Raw genomic sequence first — 24,426 nt, 5'->3', positions numbered from 1 at the left:
TGGTATATCCATGCAATGGAATAATATTCAGCCATAAAAAGGAATGAAGTACTGATAAATGCTACAACACGGGTGAACCTTGAAAACATTATGCTAAGTGAAAGAAGCCAGACACAAAGGCTGAATATCCTTGATCCTATTTATATGAAATGTCCTGAATAGGCAAATCCATAGACACAGAAAAGTTGATTCGTGGTTGTCAGAGGATATGGGTAGAAGGAAATGGAGAGTGTCTGCTAATTGGTTTTGGGTTTCTTTTTGGAGTAATGAAAATGTTCTGGAATTAGTGGTAATGTTTTCACAACCTTGTGAATATACTAAGAAACACTAATTTGTACAATTTTAAATGGTGAATTTTATGGTATGTGAATTATACCTCAATTAAAAAATAAGTGACTACTTAAGTGTCCATCAACAGATGAATGGTTAAAGAAGATGTGGTATATATGTCCAATGGAATACTACTAAGCCGTACAAAAGAATGAAATTTTGCCATTTAGATGGACTTGGAGGGTATTATGCTAAGTGAAATAAGTCAGGCAGAGAATGACAAATACTGTATGATATCACTTATACCTGGAATCTAAAAAACACAACAAACTAGTGAGTATAACAATAAAGAAGCAAACACAGTTATAGAGAACAAACTAGTAGTTACCAGTGGAGAGAGAGAAGGGGGAGGGACAATATAGAGGTAGGGGATTAAAAGGTACAAACTATTACATATAACATAAATAAGCTACAAGGATATATTGTACAGCACAGGGTATATAGCCAATATTTTATAATAGCTATAAATGGAGTATAACCTTTAAAAATTGTGCATCACTCTGTTGTACACCTGTAACTTATATAATACTGTACATAAACTATACTTCAAAAAAAACGAGGGCTTCCCTGGTGGCGCAGTGGTTGAGAGTCCGCCTGCCGATGCAGGGGACACAGGTTCATGCCCCGGTCCGGGAAGATCCCACATGCCGCGGAGCGGCTGGGTCCATGCGCCATGGCCACTGAGCCTGCGCGTCCAGAGCCTGTGCTCCGCAACGGGAGAGGCCACAACAGTGAGAGGCCCACATACTGCAAAAAAAACAAAAACCAAAATGACTACTTAAGATTCCTAAACTTAGTTGTGTAATTTCAGTGAAAGCTTACATTTCATATAACTTTTCCCCACCCTCCACCTATTGCCCCTGCATGACCTAATCTCATCTACTGTTGTACCCCAGTTACTTTACACCCTAGCTGCTGAAAAACTTACAGGCCCCAAATGTACTGTGCTGCACCATTCCCATTTTTTTCTTTACTCAGGATACTCTCATCCCCACTTACTCCCACATTTTCTGTTTCTGCCAGGTTCATACCCATCCCACACCCCTTCACAAGTGTCTCCACCTCTCTGGAGTCTTCTGTGACCGACCCTAGTAGAGTGAATTACGTTTTCTTTTCAAACAAGTGTAGTTAGTACAACTATATTTTTGTGTGTCACACTGTATAACAATAATTTGTTTGCATTTCTGTCTCCCCCACTAAATTACCAGCTTCCTCAGAGCAGTAAGTGCTTGTTATTCATCTCTGTACCTCCAGCACCTAACACAGTTCTTGGCAAGTAGTAGGTGCATGACAGATGAGAATAATAATAATAGATAACCTTTATTTAATATACTTACTATGTGCCACATATTACTAGTATACTTTACATTTAATAATTCATCTTAATCATCACAACAATCCCATCAGTGAGTTGGGTACACAGTGTGGTTAAATAGCTTCCCCAAAGTTGCTCAACAAGTACATAGTAAGGCTAGGATTTAAACCCAAGCAATCTAGCTCCAGAGTCTGGGTTCTTAACCACTATGCTATATAGCATTACATATATTAAAAAGTGGTTACACACAAAAATTAATTTTATAATTTCACTCCGTTCTAGGCCTAAGCTGCTTTTATCATTTTCTTAAGTAGCATTTATGTTAGGGGAGTTATGTACATTGTTTTATTTGTTTGAGTTGCCATAGATACTAATATAATTTTGAAGTAGTATTCAAATAATTTCCTCTGGTAATGTTTTCCTTTTTAATAAAATGAACACAGTAAGGAATCATGTATATAGCAAAGAGAAGTTTACTGGGGACTCTGTGCCCAGTACTCATGCCCACTACTTTTAGAGTTCTTGCTTCTATGGAGAATGATGAAGACTGTGGTTGTGTGTTAGTATTTTAGGCAGATGGAGCATCAGTCAAAACCTATAAATGCTGGGACTTCCCTGGTGGTCCAGTGGGTACAACTCTGTGCTCCCAATGCAGGGGGCCCAGGTTCAATCCCTGGTGGGGGAACTAGATCCCGCATGCGTGCTGCAACTAAGAGCCCGCATGCTGGGGCTTCCCTGGTGGCGCAGTGGTTAAGAATCTGCCTGCCAATGCAGGGAACATGGGTTCGAGCCCTGGTCTGGGAAGATCCCACATGCCGCAGAGCAGCTAAGCCCGTGCGCCACACCTACTGAGCCTGTGCTCTAGAGCCCGTGAACCACAACTACTGAAGCCTGCGCGCCTAGAGCTGGTGCTCCGTAACAAGAGAAGCACTGAGATAAGAAGCCTGCACACCGCAACGAAGAGTAACCCCCACTCGCCGCAACTGAGAAAGCCTCCATACAGCACTGAAGACCCAACACAGCCAAAAATAAAATAATACATAAATAAATAAATTTATTAAAAAAAAAAATGTCCGCATGCCACAACTGAGAAATCCACGTGCTGCAACTAAGATCCCGCGTGCCACAACTAAGACCTGGTGCAGCCAAAATAAATAAATAAGTAAGTATGTACGTACATACATACATACATACAAACAAAACCTATAAATGCTGTACCCAGCTTTAAAGTTTTATTGTTCTGAGTACATGTGACTTCCTCATAGGCATAATCTAAAATTGTGCAGCAGAGCAAACGGGGTTATATTTGACCCATTGCTAGAGAGCAGTGCCAGCATTTCTTCTGTTTCGTAGCATGACAGATATGATATTAAAAAGTATACATCAAAACTCAGCCATAATTTGTAACTAAAGGTAAATAGGAGACTACATTTTCCTATTTTAGTAATAGTAATTATATTTGTGGCAAAGAAGAATTTTATTTGTTGGTGTCCTAAATCTTTAATAAGAATCAAGGAGCCTGAGGGAGAAATAAGTCTTGTAGCTTTTTTATTAAAACAGAGCAGGTATATTATTCTTCCTTTCCCTCTTAGTTTCCCCAAGTATACTTTATTGGCTTAATTTACTTCCTTGGGTAGATTGAATAGGGCCTGAGTGTTAGTGCTGCCATACTGATTAAATGATTTACTGACAAACTCCATGGAGCCTATCTAGTTGACTGTTTTAATGACACCATTAAATTTCATGTAGTTTATTATAGCACATCTATGCAAAGCTGGAGTTTAACCATTCTCACATTTTTTTGTTGTGCTTAGGGAACCTTCAAGACATTATTTTTACCAACTCATTCTTATATTCTTTCTCTGATGATAAAACATATAAGTGAAAACATTCAGCAGACATTAAGAACCTTCTTTGACAGGCACTCACTTCCCCTGCAAAATTTCCATATTGCCTGTGTTTCTTAATGGCCATTCTTGAACTCTCTTCCATTTTAAAACTGCTCCCTGCAGCTTTCCTGAACATGACGATTTTCTTTTTCTTTCCACTTCTAGCTTTCCTTTCTCTGTACCTTGTGGACACTTGGAGGCTGCAAGGATTTAGCACTGGTCATGCCAGCCTCTTCAGATCGCATCTCTGTCTGTAGTTGGGTCTCCATGGTAATGAGAAGCAGAAAGTGCTGAAGTAGCACACTGTGTAAGGACTGGCAGGAGAAAACAGTGCTGTGGCCTGTACAGGAATAGCACTGAATCCCCATGGTGCTGGAGAAGCCAGCAAGAAGCACGCTGTGGCGGAGAGCGGGAGACTCTCGGTTAAGGATGCAGATTTGGCAGATTTATTAGCAGCAGTATTCTAAGATGAACCTAATTTACAGTTAGTGCTTTTTTTCAACTGGAAAAAACATTAAAATTTTTTTCCTTATCTTTTAGGAGGCCAGATGCTGCAGTGCCTGATGGTGAAGGTGAAAAAAATATAGAAGAAAGTTCAGACAGCGAATCTTCTTTTAGTGACTAAGCTTAATGTTGATAACAATTACATATACATGTGTTGGTGCATATTTACATTCTATAAGAAAGAGAACCTGAACTTTAACTCTTAGTCATAAAAACATCAAATGGCTACATATCCACCACCAAGCTTCCTCTATGTTAAAAAATAAATAAATAAAGCATTTATAATAAGCTGGCAGTATGTCTTGTTATCAAAATAAAGGACCCTGAACTGAAAAATAGAATAGCCTAAATAAAGTACTCAATATTTGAGGGATGCAATGAGCATCTAAAATGAAGTCAATGTGAGTTTAGCAATCAAAAATAGACTCAATGCAAAACAAAAAAGTGAATTTGGCTAAATGAATTATTCAATTTTTGTGAATATTTTAGCATGAAAAGTATTTAGCATGAAAAGTATGTACATTTGTATCTTAAGAGTTGTTAAAGAAATTTCTGGCAGAAAGTAATACTGGATTGAAATCTTCTGTGACAGCTGGAAGCTTATATATCATATTTATTGTGGATCTGGAACTTATTGATAGTATTTATTAGCATGTTAAGCTTTTCACAACTTGGCCATTAGTTCATATACTATCAAAGTCAGATATTCTTATTATATTTATCGTCAAATAGAAATTGAACTGAAAGTAGTTTCAGTGTGGTTCAGAGTGAGCTGATAGCAGAAGTTGACAAAGGGATGTGATGTGGGGCAAAAGAGGTGTTTGCTGCTGTCTACCCCTTGCCTATTCAGAATTGAGTCCAGTGTTAAGTCTACTCCATTACCAGATCTTCAAAATGATGACCAGCCACAGTCTGTAGAAGACTACACAGGAGGATTAGTGAGACAAGCTGTAGTTCCTTGTGCTACAACTGAACTCAAGACCAAAACTCATATCCATCATCTCTTTCCTGCATCACCCATTTGAGACTTTCCTTGCTCTCTTCCAGAAATTCAGCAGGTCTAGTTTGGTTGAGTGACCCAGACCTTCATCCCTTCAGAGATGGGCCTTGGTTACTTTGCCCCTTTTAGGCTGTGATTATCACATTTGTCTGTTTGCTGTTCACACCAGGCATAGAAGCATCAAGAATCACCCCAATGAATCGCCTGAGTTCCAGACACATCCTCCTTGTTTCATTTTGTAATTGTAATCCTAGATCTCCATGTTAACCAACATATTAACTCCCTTTTCTTGCCTGTTGTCCCACAGACATGAGCAGCCCAACAGAATCAGTTTGGCAGCAGTAGCTTCAGTTCTGTAGAAATCTTACTGTGCTTCTTGATAGAAATGTTCTAGCTTTTTCCTCTTCCCCTGTCTAGGAAACAGGACCTCCAATTCAGCAGAGCCAAAGGTGGTAGGGGGGATGGGAAGCACAATTCTGCAAGTAGGTTACTGAGAATGGTGGTAGGAAGGGCCAGTTCTATTTCTATCCTCTTGGCTCCTAGACCCATAAATTCTAGCAGTTGGGGACATGGAATTACATACTGGCCTTTGGTATAGTGCATGTATCACTTCCTAGAAAACAGCACCCCAGCCCTGCAGGCTGTATCTCTCAGCTGGTGTCTAAGCAGATGCTGTAATAGTCCATTTCATTGTTGTGTTAGATTGACTGCTTCTGGATAATGCTGCATATGATAGGATCATGGATCCAGTAATTCATGTTGCTCTTCATTTACTACAAAATAGTTCCTCAATCTGAGGTAATATAATTCAAGATACCTTATTTGTAATAAGCATTTTTTTGGGGGCATTCTGTAGACTATCAGATAGTAATGATGACTGAGGTACTGATGGAAGGGAAAACAAGCCTGAATTAAGAATACAGATTAATTACAATAGAAAAGAATTGCTTCCTCCTCCAAGGTGGAAGGAAATTAAACAACTTGCTCCCATGTGGCTAATTTATCTCCTGAAGGAGTGTTACGAGTCATTGGTTTCTGCTGCTGACAGATCACGTGTTCAACAGTGACATAACTCCATCAGCCTTAGACAAAGCTCAAGCTCTCAGGTCTATGCCTAGCCTCTATCTCTGCCACCATGATTACTTCACTTACGGGTTTGTTGTGTAAGCCTGGAGTGGTAAAGGGCAAGGCTGGTATAAATCTACTGAAGAATCATCCTGTCCACCTAATCTTTGCCTCCTCAGGTTAGTGCTCTTTTATTGACATTCCATGATACAAAAATCTACAAACTTTTCCATAATCGAGACTGTGTTTATCCTTAACTCAGGCCACATCTTTCTCCATCACTCTGAATGACCAAGTGTACTGTTTGAAGCTCTATCAGGAAGATTTTTCATTTTTCCCTTACCACTGATCCTTCCAGGCACCTCTGAGAGGAGACAGTGTGGAAGCCAGCCATTTCTGGCTTACACCGAGATAGCAAGCTGGTCTACCCATGAACAAGACCCACATTTTCCTTCTCTGTCATCTGGTATGTTAATATTGCAGAAATAGCCTTACTTCTTCACTTCTCCCTGTCTCCATGCCATTTCCCATAAGATTTTCAATGCCTTCCCACTCTGCGTGGAGTTATTCTGCCTCACCTTTGGACTCTGAACTTAGCCGTGTGATTTTCTTTGGGTCAATGGAATGTTAGCAAATTTGATCCAAGCAGAAGCTTGAAAAATACTTGGGTAATTGCTCTTGCCTTCTCTTGTGCCTCTGATATAGAAACATGACTGGGATAGTCTGATGGAGAATGAGAGGTGTGTGGAGCAGAGCTAAGCTGTTCTAGTCACATAGCAGCCAAACCCAAGATGTGAGCGAGCCCAGCCAAGATCAGAAAATCTGCCTAACCAATTCCCAGCTGGCCCTAGATGCCTGAATAATAAATGCTCACTGTTGAGTCTCAAAGGTTTTTTGGTTATTTATTACATAGCATTATTGTAGCAATAAATACTGATAAAAACTGACCATAGGGGATTCCGCATGGATCATAGGAGTAGGTTGAAGGAGATGCATTAGTCCATGAGAGGTAAATGATATGGGAATCTAGTCTACTTGTCCATGTAACTTACATGTGCCCTCTGGACTTGCTCAGGCTTGATCCCAAATGTATCATTTCCATCAAAATAATGGATTGTTACTGTTACTGTCTGGCCCTATGATATGATGAACCTGATAACACCTAGCTCATGACGGGCAGCTCCAATTAATAACTTGATGTCATATATAAGCAGATTCTCACTTTCTGCCAGGCACAGAGGCATGCCAAGGGTTGCTTTTCAAACAATGATGAGGCAGGCCTTTGTTCCAGAACCTAATGTCTGTACTGTTAATCTTCTGTTGGAGCTTGCCAGAGATGTTATACAATGTTCTACCAGAGATACTTGTAGCATCAATGGATAATCAGTCATATAGTCTGAGCAGGAGGGCAGCTCATCACAGCCTGAGCCTGCAGCAGAGTCCTCTCTCTTGCCCTGGGCCCCACTTGAAACTAGCAGCCCTCTAACTCTCCCCATAAATGGATGAGAGCAGCATTTAGCTTCAAAAGTCAAAGTCCCCAACACTGTACCTTTTTCTTAATGGTAGAGGGTGCAAGTTCAATAACTTGTCCTTCACTTGGAGGCATGTCCCAGCATCCTTCAGACCATTGGACCCCTAAAATCCACAGGGGTCCAAATCTTCCATCCTCCCACTTTAACTGAGGGACAGTGATGACATTTTAGATCACTCGATATCAAGTCTATTCAGCGTGCTCTTACCCAACTACCTTTGAAAGGATTGCATTGTACAGTTACTTTAATAAGTGGCTTATGGTACTTTAGAGAAAGAGTGGGCAGATATTCTATATGCTTGTAGTGGCATAGGTAGCATTTTTCAAAGGGCATTGGCCCCCTTTTCAATTGATGAACATGAAATGATAGTTACAGGATAACACTTCTGCATTATAGCAGTTGACATCAACTTTTTGCTCTCTGGCTCTTGCTTTTTTGGATAAAACTGCACCCTAGTCTACTGCCTTCTACCTTGAACATGAGCTACACTGTGCTCCCTGAACACCAAGGAACCTTGGTTGCCACTTCAGCCTTGCTGCTACTTTGCCAGTGATGGTTGGAATACCACTACCTGCCTCCTGCCATTATAGAATTCTATCATCTCAATTAATATAAGAGAGCCCAATTCTGTGGCATCATTTCCTACTGTGAATCCTGGTCTAGATACCACTAATTTTCTCAAATATATCGTTGCCATTCTCATTAGTACAATCTTTACTGCCTTAGTAAAGAGAGTGTTCTCTGGGCTCTTCCTGGGAAAATAATAGGTTGGTTCTCTTGACACATGACATAAATCCATTCTAACATTCCCACCTCTCTGAGCCACTGACCTCTTCTTCATTACTTTGACAAGGCAATTCCAGCGTCTCCATCTCATTTAGTGTAGGCCATGAAGATTCAAGAAGCCATCCCAACAGCCTGTTAACACCAAGTGTCCTTGCCAGGATGTTAAATCTTGAGTCATAAGAGAGTGCTCCCATGTCAATAAACTCTCCTCTATCCAGTCTAATATTCTGCCACTCTGGTCCAGCACATTCAAGATCTATTCCCACACATATTCTTTAAATTCCTGCCAGTAATGATTAGCCAGTTCCTAAAATTCTTTCAGTAAAGCTATCTCTTCCCAGATCAAGAACTATATTTTCTCTCAGCTAAACTTGGCATTAGTTATTCTTCTCATGGCAATGGGAGGAAACAAGTTCAATCTTGAGGTAGTAAGAGTCATCTTACAAAACATCTACCTTAGGTGAACACTGTGTGTGGTCTCCAGGTAAGGGGAGGCTGCTCTCCTCTAGAGAGGGAGAAAGAGCTGCTTTGGCTGGTGTGGAAGGTTCAGAGAAAACCAGGAATTCAAGCTCCTCAAGCATATCCACCCAAATTTTCTCATCGCAAGTCTCAGTCTCTCTCCTCTGATACCAGGGCTGTGACACTAGCAAAGGAGACTTGTGGAGGTTGCACATTTTATCTCCTTTGCAGCTCTGTCACCCTTACAATTGCACTCTGAGCCTGATTTTCACTACAGAAGTCCTACGGCTAAGGAGATAATGGTCTCTTTAAGTACTGCCAAGGTGACCTTTTGGCTTTCAGTGAGCCCTAAGATGATAGTTGGCTGATCTGAGTTTGTTACTTACTTCCTTTTTTCAAGGCTTCCAAGGCAGATAACAAATGCTAACCAATTCCACAATCCTTTTTCCCCCAAACCATTCTAGTGACAGAACTACTGGATAACCCATTTCTTCTTATCCCATTCCATCACAGGTGAGGTTCCTAGGCATTGTGATGCAGACCAGGCATTACCGCCATCCTGCTTATCCTAGCAATAAGGTAAGTGATTCCATTGCAGAATCCCATCCTAATGGTCTGCTTTCAAGGATCACTCTCATACCAAAGTCATGTGTTATATTCCTCCTAAAACAGACCTTGAGACAAACATTTGGGTGCAAGTAGATGATTTGTGAACTAATCCCAGGAAGCAGGAGTAAGAGAGCAGGAAGAATGAGAGAGGGAAGAAAATGTAACACAAGGATATTATCAAGATTGCCATTGTGAATGCTTGGGAGTTGATTCCAGGACCAGCACCTCTTTAGAAATGAGCAGGTGCTTCTCAGAACTGTCCGCCAGAAGGACTAGAGGCTAGATCACATGTCCACTATCCCTGGACCCATTGGTTGAGGACATTTCTCATCTACATTTAGGGGATACATTTGCATTTAGGCCTCGGGGGCTCCCATGGCCTAGAAAAGGACACTTTGTCAGTAAGTGGAGAGATGGGGCACTCATATGAGGTGAGTTATTGTCACTAAAAGGTGAGTCTGAGATTGAGGTGAACTGTCGACTACAGCTGTGGCTGAAATCCAAGATGGTTCTAGGAAAGAGTTGCAGGGCACCACTAGAAGCATTAGCTACAGGTTCCAAAACACCAAACTTACCTGAACTTACCTTTATTTAAAATGTATAATTTTCTTCTTGGATATAAAGACAAAGTGGATGGTAAGCCACACTCAAGATTTCCAGAACATTTTCATCAAAATTTTTAGTTTTAAAAGTCTTCCAAGAATGAGCAAAGGATAAACAATGGCTAGATCTATATCTTTATAGTATGTTGTAATTATAATATGATTTTTAAAGGTTTCCTTTTAAACATACCCCACAGAGTTCCTCTGTGAAACTTTTATATCTGAACTAGAGCATGGCTCCCATTAAAGAATAAATTGTGTCCGTGTGCTGGTGAAGAGTGCCGAGACAACATAACGTTCAGTAAAACTGCTTTGTTTCCGATCAAGTTCTTCCCCAAAACAAGCTTGATTTCCAGAATTCGTGAAGAGCTTAAATTCCATAATTTAATCCTGTGCTTTAAACAGCTGCTGCAATGATGCCAAGGTGTCTTTTCAAAAACATTCAGTTTTACCTTTCTTGTTAGTGAGATTAATAAACGGTAGGAATGATACTAAAGCAAGTGTCACTCTGACTTCAATTTCGGATAGATAGCTTTAAATAAAACATTTATCTTCCTTTGGAACATGGAGTGTAAAGATTTTATCTGTGACTCCATTTCTTCGCTTCCCCAAACAGTATTACTTTCAATTGGCAGCTTACAAGTAAATAAATTTGGAAAAAACTCATTTTACAATATCTACAAATTATTTACTAGGCATCTGGGTATACTTATGTTTAAATTAATATAATTAGATTAAAGCACCTTAAAAGTAAATACTTTGTTTCACAGTTAACATCGTAAACTTTTTTTTCACAGTAAGTCCTAAGTATTGGAATAATAGCATTCTAGAAGAAATCTTAGCAAAATGTCTAGTCTGATTGCCTCATTTTTACCAGTGAATGAATTGAAGCCCAGAGGAGTGGAATGATTCCCTCAAATGTAAGAAAGAAAAGAGGTTTATTCATATGAGCAAAAGTGCTTAATCTATCAGTAATATTCTTATCTTAAATATTAATACTATTAGTTATTCATACAAAAGGAAATTACTTAAAATTTCAGTAATCTTATTAAAATTTCACATTGTAATCTTCAAAATAGAGTTGTGAAACAAATTTTATACTTAAGGATATTCTAACATCAATATTTCAATTTTTTCACTTATATTAAAGTATGTGACCCTGTGGCAATCAAATAAAGCTACTTCTACATTTTCTTAGGGACATCTTAACCATACTGGTTTATACATTGCTATACTGTCATTCTAGTTTCCCAAATCAAACCTTAGAAAATTCTAAGAACCTGGCAGTATAGCTTTCTTTTTTTTCATAAATTTATTTATTTTTCGCTGCATTGGGTCTTCATTGCTGTGCGCAGGCTTTCTCTAGTTGTGGTGAGCAGGGGCTACTCTTTGTTGCGGTGCATGGACTTCTCATTGCGGTGGCTTCTCATTGCAGAGCACGGGCTCTAGGTGCACGGGCTTCAGTAGTTGTGGCTTGTGGGCTCAGTAGTTGTGACTCGCAGGCTCTAAAGCACAGGCTCAGTAGTTGTGGCGCATGGGCTTAGTTGCTCCGCGGCATGTGGGATCTTCCCAGACCAGGGATTGAACCCGTGACCCCTGCATTGGCAGGTGGACTCTCAACCACAGTGCCACCAGGGAAGTCCTGGCAGCATAGTTTTTAAATGGCCTATGTAAACACACAGTACCTAGATAGCAAAATTTTTAAAACCCCAAGGGTAAAATCTATAACAAAATTCCATGAAAGATACAAACTATCAAAAATCACTCCAAAAGAAATAAATAATTTGAACAGCCTTATATTTACAGAAGAAATTGAACTTACAGTTAAAAACATTCCCATAAAGAAAACTGGACACCCACATGGATTCATTGGTGAATCCTACCAAACATTTAAGGAAGAAATAATGCCAGTTCTACACAAACTCTTCCAGAACACTGAAAAGGGAAAACTACCTCTATGAGACCAACACTAATAGGATACCAAAAGCAGACAGACATGACAATAAAAGAAAATTATAAACTAATATCTTTCATGAAAACAGAGGTAAATATTCTTTAAAATGTCTTAACAAATTGAATCTGACATCATAGAAGATGTACAGATGTCCAATAAAAATATGAAAATTGCTCATCATCATGTATCATTAGGGAATTGCAAATTAAAACAACAATGTGATTATACCACATGCCTATTAGAATGACTAAAATCCAAAATACTGATAACACGAAATTCCGGAAAGGATGCAGATTAACAGTAACCCTCGTTCATTGCTGATGAGAATGCAATATAGTACAACCCCTTTGAAAAACAGCTTGGCATTTTCTTACAAAGCTAAACATAGTTTTATCATACAGCAAGCGTGCTGCTAGGTATTTACCCATGAATGTTTATAGCAGCTTTATTCATAATTCCCCAAACTGGAAGTAACCAAGGTTTCTTTCAATAGGTAAATGAATAAACAAACTCTAATATATTTATACAATGGAATATTATTTGGCAGTAATAAGAAGTGAATTACCAAACCATGGAAAGACACAGAGGAACCTTAAATGTATGTTTCTAAGTGAAAGAAAGCCAGTCTAAAAACACTACATGTTATGTGATTTAAACTATGTGACATTTTGGAGAAGGCAAAATTACAAAGACAGTGAAAGATCATTAGTTGTCAGGATGTGAGGGGAGGGAAGGTAGGACTGAACAGGTGAAGCACAGGGCATTCTTAGGGTAATTAAACTATTCTGTATGAAACTGTGATGATGCACACATACGATTATTTATTTCTCAAAATCCATAGAACTATATAACATAGAGTGAACTTAATATAAACTATGGACTAGTTAATGATAATATATCAATACTGGTTCATTAATTGTAACAAAAAATTGTTTTGTTAATTATAACAAATGAGTCACTTTAATGCAAGATGTTAATAATAGGGGAAACCGAGAGGGTAGGTTGTGAAGTGGAGTGTGTATCTGAAATTTCTATACTGTTCGCTCAGGTATTCTATAAATGTAAAATTGTACTAAAAAAATATTTTTTAAAAAACAATACATTGGACTTCCCTGGGGGTGCAGTGGTTAAGAATCTGCCTGCCAATGCAGGGGACACAGGTTAGAGCCCTGGTCCGGGAAGATCCCACATGCCGCAGAGCACCTAAGCCCGTGCGCCACAACTACTGGGCCTGTGCTCTAGAGCCCACGAGCCACAACTGCTGAGCCCACATGCCACAACTACTGAAGCCCATGCGCCTAGAGCCCGTGATCTGCAACAAGAGAAGCCCACGCACCGCAAGGAAGAGTAGCCCCCACTCACAGCAACTAGAGAAAGCCCGCATGCAGTAATGAAGACCCAACACAGCCAAAATTAAGTAAATTAAAACAAACAAACAAACAAACAAAAACAATACATTATGTCCAAGTGGAATTTATCCCAGGAATGCAAGGCTGGATTAACACTAAAAAATCAATTAATGCAATTTATCATACTAACAAACTAAAAGAAAAACCATATAATCATCTCAACAGAAAGCACATTTGACAAAATTCAACATCCATTCCTGATAAAAATTCTCAACATAATAAAAATGAACTTCCTCAACCTGATAAAAAGTGTCTACAAAAACCCGACAGCTAACACGACTTAATGGTGAAAGGCTGAATACTTTTCCCCTAAGATTAGGGAACAAGACAACAATGTCTACTCTTACCACTTCTATTCAACATGCTACTGGAGATTCTAACCAATAAGATAAGGCAAGAAAGGAAATAAAAGTCATACAGATTGTAAAGAAGTAAAACTATTTTTACTCACAGATGACATTATTATCTGTGTAGACAATCCATTAGAATATATAAAAACAGCTACCAGAACTAATAAGTGAGTTTAACAAGGTTGAAGGATACAAGATCAATATACAAAAATCAATTGTATTATTATATACTATCAATGAACAATTTTAAATTACCATTTACAATAGCATCAAAAACCATGCAATCCTTAGGGATAAATCTACCCAAATATATGAAATACAGGTATACTGAAAACTACAAAACATTGCTGAGAGAAACTAAAGAAGACCTAAATAAATAAAGTGATTTACTGTGTCCATGGATTGGAAGACTGTGTTGTTAAGATGTCAGGTCTTACCAAACTGATCAATATCTTAAAAGCAATCCCATAAAAAAATCCCCCAAAGCTTTCTTTTAAATAAAAATTGACCGATTCTAAAATTCATTTGGAAATGCACAAAACCTAGAATATCCAGAACAACTTTAAAAAGAACAAGGCTGAGGAGTCCCTGGTGGCGCAGTGGTTGAGAGTCCGCCTGCCGATGCAGGGGACACGGGTTCGTGCCCCGGTCCGGGAAGATCCCACATGCTGCGGAGCAGCTGGGCCTGTGAGCCATGGCCGCTGGGCCTGCGCGTCCGGAGCCTGTGCTCCACAACGGGAGAGGCCACAACAGTGAGAGGCCCGCATACCCGAAAAAAAAAAATCCAACTTAAAAAGATGAGCAAAAGATTTGATCAGATACTTCATCAAAAAAAAGGATACAACAGAGTGAAGTGAGTCAGAAAGAGAAAGACAAATACTGTATGCTAACACATATATATGGAATTTAAGAAAAAATGTCATGAAGAACCTAGGGGTAAGACAGTAATAAAGACACAGACCTACTAGAGAATGGACTTGAGGACATAGGGAGGGGGAAGGGTAAGCTGTGACAAAGTGAGAGAGTGGCATGGACACACTATCAAACGTAAAATAGATAGCTAGTGGGAAGCAGCCGCATAGCACAGGGCGATCAGCTTGGTGCTTTGTGACCACCTAGAGGGGTGGGATAGGGAGGGTGGGAGGGAGGGAGACTCAAGAGGGAAGAGATATGGGAACATATGTGTATGTATAACTGATTCACTTTGTTATAAAGCAGAAACTAACACACCATTGTAAAGCAATTATACTCCAATAAAGATGTAAAAAAAAAAAAACCAGGATACAGATGACGAAAGCACATGAAAAGATACACACAACATAAGTCATCAGGAAAATGCAAATTAAAACCACATCAAGATATTACTATACACCTATTAGAGTGGCTAAAATTTGAAATCCTGATAATACCAAGCATTGGTGAGGATGTGGAGGATTTGAGGGAAAGTTTATACGTAAATAAATAAAATCAGTGAAGATTCTACATACATATAATAGGAGTTCAAGAAGGGAAAACCACGCAGTGTGACAAATTACAAAAAGTACAATTCAAGAAAATGTTCCTAAAATAAAAAGGATTGTATATTGAAATTGTATATTGAGAAGGCACACTATATGTATCTGAGAAAGTAGACCCAGAACAGCTAATAAATATCAAGATATATTTCATTAAACCTATTGGACAATAAAAAGAAAGAAAATTCTTTGGGCTTCTAGCCAAAAATGACCAAGTCACTTCTATATGAAATAACATTAGATTGTCATAAAACTTTTTAATAGCAATAGTTTATGCTGAAAAACAATGGCATAATATATTTAAAATACCCAAAGAGTCTTCCTTGGTGGCTCATCCACCTGCCGATGCAGGGGACACAGGTTCGAGCCCTGGTCTGGGAAGATCCCACATGCCATAGAGCAGCTAAGCCCGTGCACCACAGCTGCTGAGCCTGCACTCTAGAGCCCGCGAGCCACAGCTACTGAGCCCATGTGCCGCAACTACTGAAGCCCGCGTGCCTAGAGCCCGTGCTCCGCAACAAGAGAAGTCACTGCAATGAGAATCCCGCGCACCACAATGAAGAGTAGCCCCCACCCTCCACAACTAGAGAAAGCCCGCGCACAGCAACAAAGACCCAAGCAGCCAAAAATAAATAAATAAATAAATTTATTTTAAAAATAAATAAAATACCCAAAGAAAGAAAATGTGAGCTAAAGATTTTACATCCAGGCAAACTGGATATAAATTTTTTAAAAATATTTTATTTTATTTTATTTGCTTCGTTGGGTCTTCATTGCTGTGCACAGACTTTCTCTAGTTGCAGCCAGCGGGGGCTTCTCTTCGTTGCGGTGTGTGGGCTTCTCATTGTGGCAGCTTGTCTTGTTGCAGAGCACGAGCTCTAGGCACGCGGGCTTCAGTAGTTGTGGCAGATGGGCTCAGTAGTTGTGGCTCGTGGGCTCTAGAGCGCAGGCTCAGCAGCTGTGACACACGGGCTTAGTTGCTCTACGGCATGTGGGATCTTCCTAGACCAGGGCTCGAACCCGTGTCCCCTGCATTGACAGGAGGATTTTTAACCACAGCACCACGAGGGAAGTCCCAAACTGGATATAAATTTGAACTTCAAATATAAACATACAGTCAAACTCTTAATCCTGGAACTCAACAAAACAAACAACCCAATTTTAAAAATTGGCATAGGACTTGAATATGTATCCTCCCCAAAGAAGATATACAAATGGCCAATAAGCACATGAAAAGATGCCCAACATCACTAATCATTAGGGAAATGCAAATAAAAACAACAATGAGATAACACCTCACACCCATTAGGATGGCTATTATAAAACAAAATAACAGAAATAGCAAGTGTTGGTGAGGATGTGGAGAAATTGGAACCCTTCTATAATGCTGGTGGGAATGTAGAATTGTGCCGTTGCTGTGGAAAGCAGTATAGCAGTTCCTCAAAAAAAAATTAAGCATATAATTACCATATGATCCAGTGGTTCCACTCCTGGGCATATATCCAAAAGAAGTTAAAGCAAGGACTCAAACAGCATTATTCACAATAGCCCAAAGGTGGAAGCACCTCAATTGCCCATCCATAGATGAATGGATGAACAAAATGTAGTATATACATACAATGAAATATTATTCAGCCTTAAAGGAAATTCTGTTACAGGCTACAACATTGACAGCCCTTGAAGATATGATAAATGAAACAAGCCAGACACAAAAGGACAAATATTGTGATTCCATATGTATGAGTTACCTGGAGTAGTCAAATTCACAGAGACAGAAAGTACAATGGTAGTTACCATTGGCTTGAGGGAGAGGGGGAATAGGGAGTTATTGTTTAATGGGTACAGAGTTTCAGTTGAAGATGAAAAAGTTCTGGAGATGGATAGTGGCGATGTTTGCTCAACAGTGTGAATGTACCTAATGCCACTGAACTGTACACTTTAAAATGATTAAATGTTAAATTTTATGTATACTTTATCACAATAAAAAACACTATTATGATCATGCAAGAACCTAGGAACCTAATTAGGAAATATAGTTTCCACGAGACTGTCCTTAAAAATCTAATACCCCTCATAGGGGGCACAGATGAGTAAACAAGGTTGCAGTGGAATGTAACAACCAATACCATGTGCTAGATACTGGCTCTAAGTGCTCAGGGCAAAGATTTATTTGTTTATATAACAAATGACTACTAAGTACTTTTGTTCTGTGCCAGAACTGTTCTAGGTGTCAAGGATATTGCACTGAATAAAACAGACAAATGTCCCCACCTTCATGTAACTTACCTTCTTATTGGAGTAGAGAGAAACAAGTAAAATGTACTGTATGACAGATGGTAATAAGTGCTTGAAGAAAAATTAAGCAAGGAAAGAGGTTAGCTAGTAGAGAGTGTGGGGAGGGATTCACAATCTAGTGATGGGAAAGACATAAACAGATACTCTTAAAAATCAAGATGAGTGTTCCACAAAGAATATATATGGGACTTCCCTGGTGGCGTGGTGGTTAAGAATCTGCCTGCCAATGCAGGGGACACGGGTTCAAGCCCTGGTCCGGGAAGATCCCACATGCTGTGGAGCAGCTAAGCCCCTGCACCACAACTACCGAGCCTGTGCTCTAGAGCCCATGAGCCACAACTACTGAGCCCATGTGCCACAACTACTGAAGCCCGCGCGCCTGGAGCCCATGCTACGCAGCAAGAGAAGCCACCGCAATGAGAAGCCTGCGCACCGCAACAACGAGTAGCCCCCGCTCGCCACAACTAGAGAAAACCCACCTGCAGCAACAAAGACCAAACACAGCCAAAAATAAACAAATAAAATTAATTTATTAAAAAAAAAGAATATATATGGAATATTTTATGGATGGACCAAGGAGGGGCATCTAATCTCACCTTGGAGAAGGGGAATATCAGGGAAGTTGTTTAGATAGAGCAGTGTCTGATATGAGTATTAAAGAATGCCATGAAGGGGCATTAATAGAAAGGAGGGGGCAAAATCAGCAGAAGGAGCAGCATGTATAAATACCAGGATGTTTGAGACACTGTGGGGCATCCAAGGAACTGAGTAATTCAGTGTGAGGAGAGAGAGGAGGTGGGCAGATTGGGGCATTATGGGCCATGATGTGGAGTTTGAATTTTATCTGGAAGTCTATAGAGAACTATCAAAAGATATTAAACATGGGGCTTCCCTGGTGGCGCAGTGGTTGAGAGTCCACCTGCCGATGCAGGGGACACAGGTTCGTCCCCTGGTCTGGGAAGATCCTACATGCTGCGGAGCGGCTGGGCCCGTGAGCCATGGCCGCTAAGCCTGCGCGTCTGGAGCCTGTGCTCCGCAACGGGAGAGGCCACAACAGTGAGAGGCCTACGTATCACAAAAAGAAAAAGATATTAAACATGGAAGTGACACACTTGTGTTCTACTTTGGAAAGGTCACTTTTTGTTGCATGGACCTGACTGAAAGAAACCAAGACCAGAATCAGGGAGGTATGACTAATGAATCCAAAAAGAAATTATAAGATTGAATTAAGGCACTGGCTGTAGGAATAGAGAGAAGACCCATCCGAGAAATGCCTAGGAGCAAACAAATACAGTTTGGTGACCAACTGGATATGAGATTTTGAAGGACAGAGACATCAAGGATGATGCCAAGGTTTAAGGCTATGATGACTAGGTACCATTCACTAAATTAAGGAGTGCGAAGGAGAACAAATTTAGGGTAAATAATAATTCTATTTAAGACTTGTTTATTTTGGACCACTTGTGGACATCCAAGTGAAGCTGTCCAGTAGAGCACATCTGGAGCTTAGAAAAAAACTCTGGGCTGAAGATGCAGATTTGGTAGTATCAGCCTATAGTAGATAGATGAAACCATGGACCTGGATGAGATCATGAAGGAAACTTGAGATTCAGAAGAAGAAGAAGGCCAAGGAAGGAACCAGAGGGAAAACACCTAACTCATGGGACAGGTGGAGATGGAGGAAGAGCAACCCAGTACAAAGGCTATTAAGACGAAGTCAGAATTAGGAGAAGAGGACCCAGAAAGGATGGCATCACAGAAGCCAATATCAAAGAGCTGTTCAAGTGGGAGGGAGCAGCCACCATCAACCAATGCCAGGTAGCACTTATCACACCTTGTTACTTACTTGACCTCCCTGCCAAACTTGAGCTCTGCGAGGGCATCTGTACTTCTTACCTTCATATTTCCAGCTCCGGGTACACAGCAGATACTTAATAAATATTTTGTCGAATAAACAAAGATTAAAGCTAAAAGAATTCATTGGATTTGGTAGCAAATAGGTAACGGGTGACCTTGATGAGAACAATTTTAGGAGAGTGGTGAGGGTGAAGCCATAAAGCAGTGGGTTGAGGTATAAATGGGATATGAGAAAAATAGAAGAATCTTTTCAGAGGTTTGGCTGAGAAGAGGAAAGGATAAAACAACAGCTAGGAGTCAAGTAGGGCAGAAGGGACATGGGAGGGTTTTAGCCATATGAACCTTTTATTTTTTTTTTTAGCGGTGGTAGATACCTGAATAGAAAAAGAGGAGAATTGATGGAGGAAGCATGTTCTGAACGTGGAAAAGACAGAATCTAGACCTTGGGTGGAAGAAAGACATAAACATGTAAATAGTTGAATAAAAGTACAAGGCTACAAATATAAACAACTATGCAAGAACTCCTGTTTTTTGGAGACTCTGGGATTTGAGCTGGGTCTTAAAGTATGTGTTAGGTAGATGGAGAAGCAATGGGAGGGCATTCTACATGAAGGGACTGCCGAGGTAGTGCTTTGTAATAAAAAATAATTTAAAAAGAGCCCCTGGATCTTTTTCAAGCCATGCTTCAAATTTTTCAAACGGAAAATTTCAGCCATTGTTTCTTTTAAATATTTTGTCTGTCTCCACCTGCCTCTCCTTACCTTCTGGAACTCCAAGTACACATATGTTAGGCTGCTGGTTGTTGTCCCATAGCTCACTGATGGTCTGTTCATGTACTCCAGTCTTTTAGTCTTTGTGTTTCAATTTGGGTAGCTTCTATTGTGGTCTTCAAATTCACTGATCTTTTCTTCTTGCCATGTCTAATCTGCTGTTAATCTACGCCCCATCCAGTTCACTTTTTTTTTTTGTAAGCTTTTTTTTTTTTTAATTAATTAATTTATTTATTTTTTGGCTGTGTTGGGTCTTCATTTCTGTGCGAGGGCTTTCTCTAGTTGCGGCAAGCAGGGGCCACTCTTCATCGCCGTGCGTGGACCTCTCACTATCACGGCCTCTCTTGTTGCAGAGCACAGGCTCAGTAGTTGCGGCTCACGGGCCTAGTTGCTCCGTGGCATGTAGGATCTTCCCAGACCAGGGCTTGAACCCGTGTCCCCTGCATTGACAGGCAGATTCTCAACCACTGTGCCACCGGGGAAGCCCCCAGTTCACTTTTCAACTGTAGAGGTTTTACTTGGGTCTTGTTCATACTCATGCTCATGCTTTCCTCCAACTCCTTGAACATATGGGATATATTTATAGTAGCTGTTTTATGTCTTTGTCTACTAACTCCACTATCTATATCATTTCTAAGTGTGTTTCTATTGATTTTGTCCTCATATTGGATCTTATATTCCTGCTTCTTTGCATGTCTGGTAATTTTTTATTTAATGTCAGACATTGGAAATTTAACTTGTGGAGGGTACTGGATGTGTTTGGAATCCTTTAAATATTTTTGTACTTTGCAATAGGATGCAGTTAAATTACTTGGAAACAGTTTGATGTTTTCAAGACTTGCTCTTAAGCTTTGTTTGGTGGGTGCAGAACAGCTTTTAGGGCTAATTTGACCCTTCTATTGAGGCAATATGCTTCTGAAGTCTCCCTCAGTTTCTTATGTGTTTGGAAGCCTTCCTATTCTAGCTAGTGGAAACAAACTATTCCCAGATCTGTGTGTACTCCAAGGATTGATCCACAAGCTCCTTTCCAGTGGTTTCTTCTCCAGTCTTGGTAGTTTCCTGAAATCTATGTGCCAATTATTATTCAACTAAAGACTCAAGGAGAACCTCTGTGTATATCTGGAGCTCTCTCATTGCAGCTGTCTTCTCTCTAGTACTCTGCCCCATGAGGTCTAGCTGCCTTAGCATCCCTGAACTCTGAACTCTGTCGCTCAACCCAGGAAGATCACCAAACCTGCTGGGATCACTTCCTCTGTGCAGTGGCCTGGGAACTCCTCAGGCAGTAAGCTGAAGCATTCATCAGGCTCATCTTGGGCATTTTTGCTCCTTTTTTGCAGAGATCTCTCTGTCCTGAACTGCCTATTTTCCAGTGTCTGAAAACGAGTTTCATAGATTTTGACCAGTTTTTTAGTTGTTTAAGGAAAAAGGGTACATGTGGTCCCTGTTATTCCACCACAACCATAAGTGGAAGGTCAGTGTGTCAACTTTAGGCCCTTAAAGTTAATTATGTTAGCTCCTGGAAATTCAGCTAGCACCTAGAACAGTGCTTAGCACATAGTAGGCATTCAATAAATTTTTTTTAATGAATGAGATCCTGTTTCCTCCCAACATTGTCCTCAATGAACTTTTCCCTTTTAATTCAAACCATTTTCCTAGTATGCCAAAAACATTATTGATTCTCTCCTCCGAAATACAGACTACCCTTTTCTATATTCATCTTGGTATAGTTAACATTCATCCATATCATTTCTAAAATGTTTAGGAAAAAAATAAAAGATCCTAAGAGAGGGCCTACATAAACCATAAGTGCCTCTAGTTAACTTCATCTCCTGGTAACTCCTTGAGCAAAATTTCTAATCAGTTGTGTACCCATCAAATGGTGATCTAATCCAATGGAGTAAATTCTCCTCAGAGGAAATGCTTCATATGCCTCATCTGCCAAAATAATTTAGCCTGGCCCTGGTCTAACTCTGTAATTTATGGCCCGAAGAGTAGGAAGTGCCAAAAAATGGCTAGTGTTGGCACATTGACTCTGTTACTTCGAGGCTACCAGGCTAAGTGCTAAAAACAAATGTCTTGAGTGAAATCTTCTCCTAAACCAGGTCCTCTTTTAGAAGGAGAAAGTAAATTAAGTTCAAAGCTAATAACTGTATTAGTACGTAGTGGGCATTTGGGCTTCTTCCATCATCCCTACAGCTGGGCTTCTTTCATCTCTATTAGCACATTTGCCCTTTGAAAAGTAGCATGACGTGACAAGAGTGGAACTACATATAACATTCCAGCACTAAGAGGAAAAAAATCTTATTTTCCCCCATTTTTTATAATTCAGATGTGGAATTAAATGGAAATACCTTTTTAAGTGAAAATAATTTTGGGGGGTAAAATATTCTCCCCAAATTAGAATGGAATATGGTGTTAGGTAAGAGTGCCACCTAACAAGCCACAGCTTATGTGACTTATTACTGCTGCTTTTAAAGGGAGCATTTCCCAACTTATTGCCCTTGTTCTACATCTGTTTTTCACTCTGGAATAATGAATATGGATCCTTTAAGTCCTAGAAGAAATTGGCACCACTTAAAGTAATTTTGCTGACAGTCCCAGACTCCTAGGGCTTATCACTAGCAAGATAGATTCATGCCTAGAAGAATGGTAAGTTTGAAAGGGTTTTGGATATTTCTTTTCAGATTTTGATGGAAAGAGCAATGGGTCTGTTTACTTAGGCTCACCGTTGAGTCAAAATTAAGCCACAGGGGCTTCCCTGGTGGCGCAGTGGTTAAGAATCTGCCTGCCAGTGCAGGGGACATGGGTTCGAGCCCTGGGCCAGGAAGATCCCACATGCCGTGGAGCAGCTAAGCCCATGCACCACAACTACTGAGCCTGCGCTCTAGAGCCCGTGAGCCACAGCTACTGAGCCCTCATGCCACGGCTACTGAGCCCTCGTGCCACAACTACTGAAGCCCATGCACCTAGAGCCCATGCTCCACAACAAGAGAAGCCACCACGATGAGAAGCCCGCGCACCGCAACAAAGAGTAGCCCCCACTCGCCACAACCAGAGAAAAGCCCGCGCACAGCAATGAAGCCCCAACGCAGCCAAAAATAAAAAATAAAATAAATAAATTAGTTAAAAAAAAATTAAGCCACAAATCTATTTCCTGATTTTTCTGGAGGATAATATGTTAATATTTGAAAAATTTCTTCTGTATGAGCTATCAAGTCAAAAAGTATTTCTTATATACACAAGCCTCATAATACGATACATTTCTAGAAGTCCATGCCTCTCTTCAAACTACTCCCTTTAGACATTAGAATCTGAATGAGAAAAAAAGTAATTTCATAGAGTTTCTTTCCTTTAAGTAAAAGAATTTAGGGCTTTCCCTGGCGGTCCAGTGGCTAGGACTCAGTGCTTTCACTGCCATGGGTCTGGGTTCAATCCCCGGTTGGGGAACTGAGATCCCGAAAGCCATGTGGTGCAGCCAAAAAAAAAAAAGAATTATTTTAAAAATTATGGAATACTCTGCCCAAACAGGGCAATAAAGCAATGAAAGTAGTAGCAAAACAAAGCTCTTTAAAAATTAATTATTAGATGGAAATATAGTTTCATTTTACAGATGAAAAGTTCTGAAACATTTTGACCACAGCTTGTGAGGTGAAGAAGGGGAGGTAACATGAGAATGAGAGGGCTGAGTTTAATTTATTTTCCCCTCATTTTGTTTGCACTAGTAATTTGAGGGAAGAGTTTTTCAATGCTGGCTGTAATTATTAGGCCAAGAGATTTTAGTTGACGTAAGGTTGCAACATTCAGTATGCAGGAAAAACAGAACAAATCAAAGTCAAAATAAGTTTCTCCTCCTGGAGCTATTAGATGAGTGGGAACAGCTTGTACACTAATTGCACAGATGAAGTCATCTTTGTTGTACCAATATTAAAGGCTTGACATAAGAATCTTTCAGTTCCATCTCGCTCTGCTGTGTAATGTTAGTGACAGGTATTTAAGAACTGCCTGTTCTGTCCAAAAGGTCCAGTGACTACTGAGTACTATCCAGAGTGTCTATGTACATAGTTAACACTGCTCCCAACTGCTTTGAAGCACAGCAGAATGTCCATGTGGCAGGCACAACTCAGGTTGTAAGTCTCCCCTTTGGATTTCATAGTCATCATTTAACTTTTGAAAAAAAATTTTTTTT

The 24,426-nt window shown here is 40.0% G+C and overlaps 1 protein-coding gene across 2 annotated transcripts in view; it reads left to right on the top strand.

Annotated features, from left to right (window-relative positions):
• The window catches only part of WASHC3 (WASH complex subunit 3), a 124,341-nt gene that overhangs the window by 48,907 nt on the left and 51,008 nt on the right, over window positions 1-24,426 (top strand). The window contains exons 7-9 of one of the 2 annotated variants that reach the window (XM_029204945.1): window positions 4,075-4,106; window positions 6,462-6,569; window positions 9,394-9,459. In XM_029204945.1, the coding sequence (XP_029060778.1) occupies window positions 4,075-4,106; window positions 6,462-6,569; window positions 9,394-9,452 (199 nt within the window). In that variant the 3' untranslated portion in view covers window positions 9,453-9,459. Of the gene's footprint in view, window positions 1-4,074; window positions 4,327-6,461; window positions 6,570-9,393; window positions 9,460-24,426 lie in introns of those variants that run through there. The other variant, XM_029204944.1, reaches the window with a different exon arrangement.

Source organism: Monodon monoceros, unplaced genomic scaffold, assembly GCF_005190385.1.
Source record: "Monodon monoceros isolate NGI ecotype Baffin Bay Population unplaced genomic scaffold, NGI_Narwhal_1 Super_Scaffold_6, whole genome shotgun sequence".
NCBI classification, from domain to species: domain Eukaryota; kingdom Metazoa; phylum Chordata; class Mammalia; order Artiodactyla; family Monodontidae; genus Monodon; species Monodon monoceros.
Note: the sequence above shows the minus strand (reverse complement) of the source record. Positions and strands in the feature narration are given on the sequence as shown.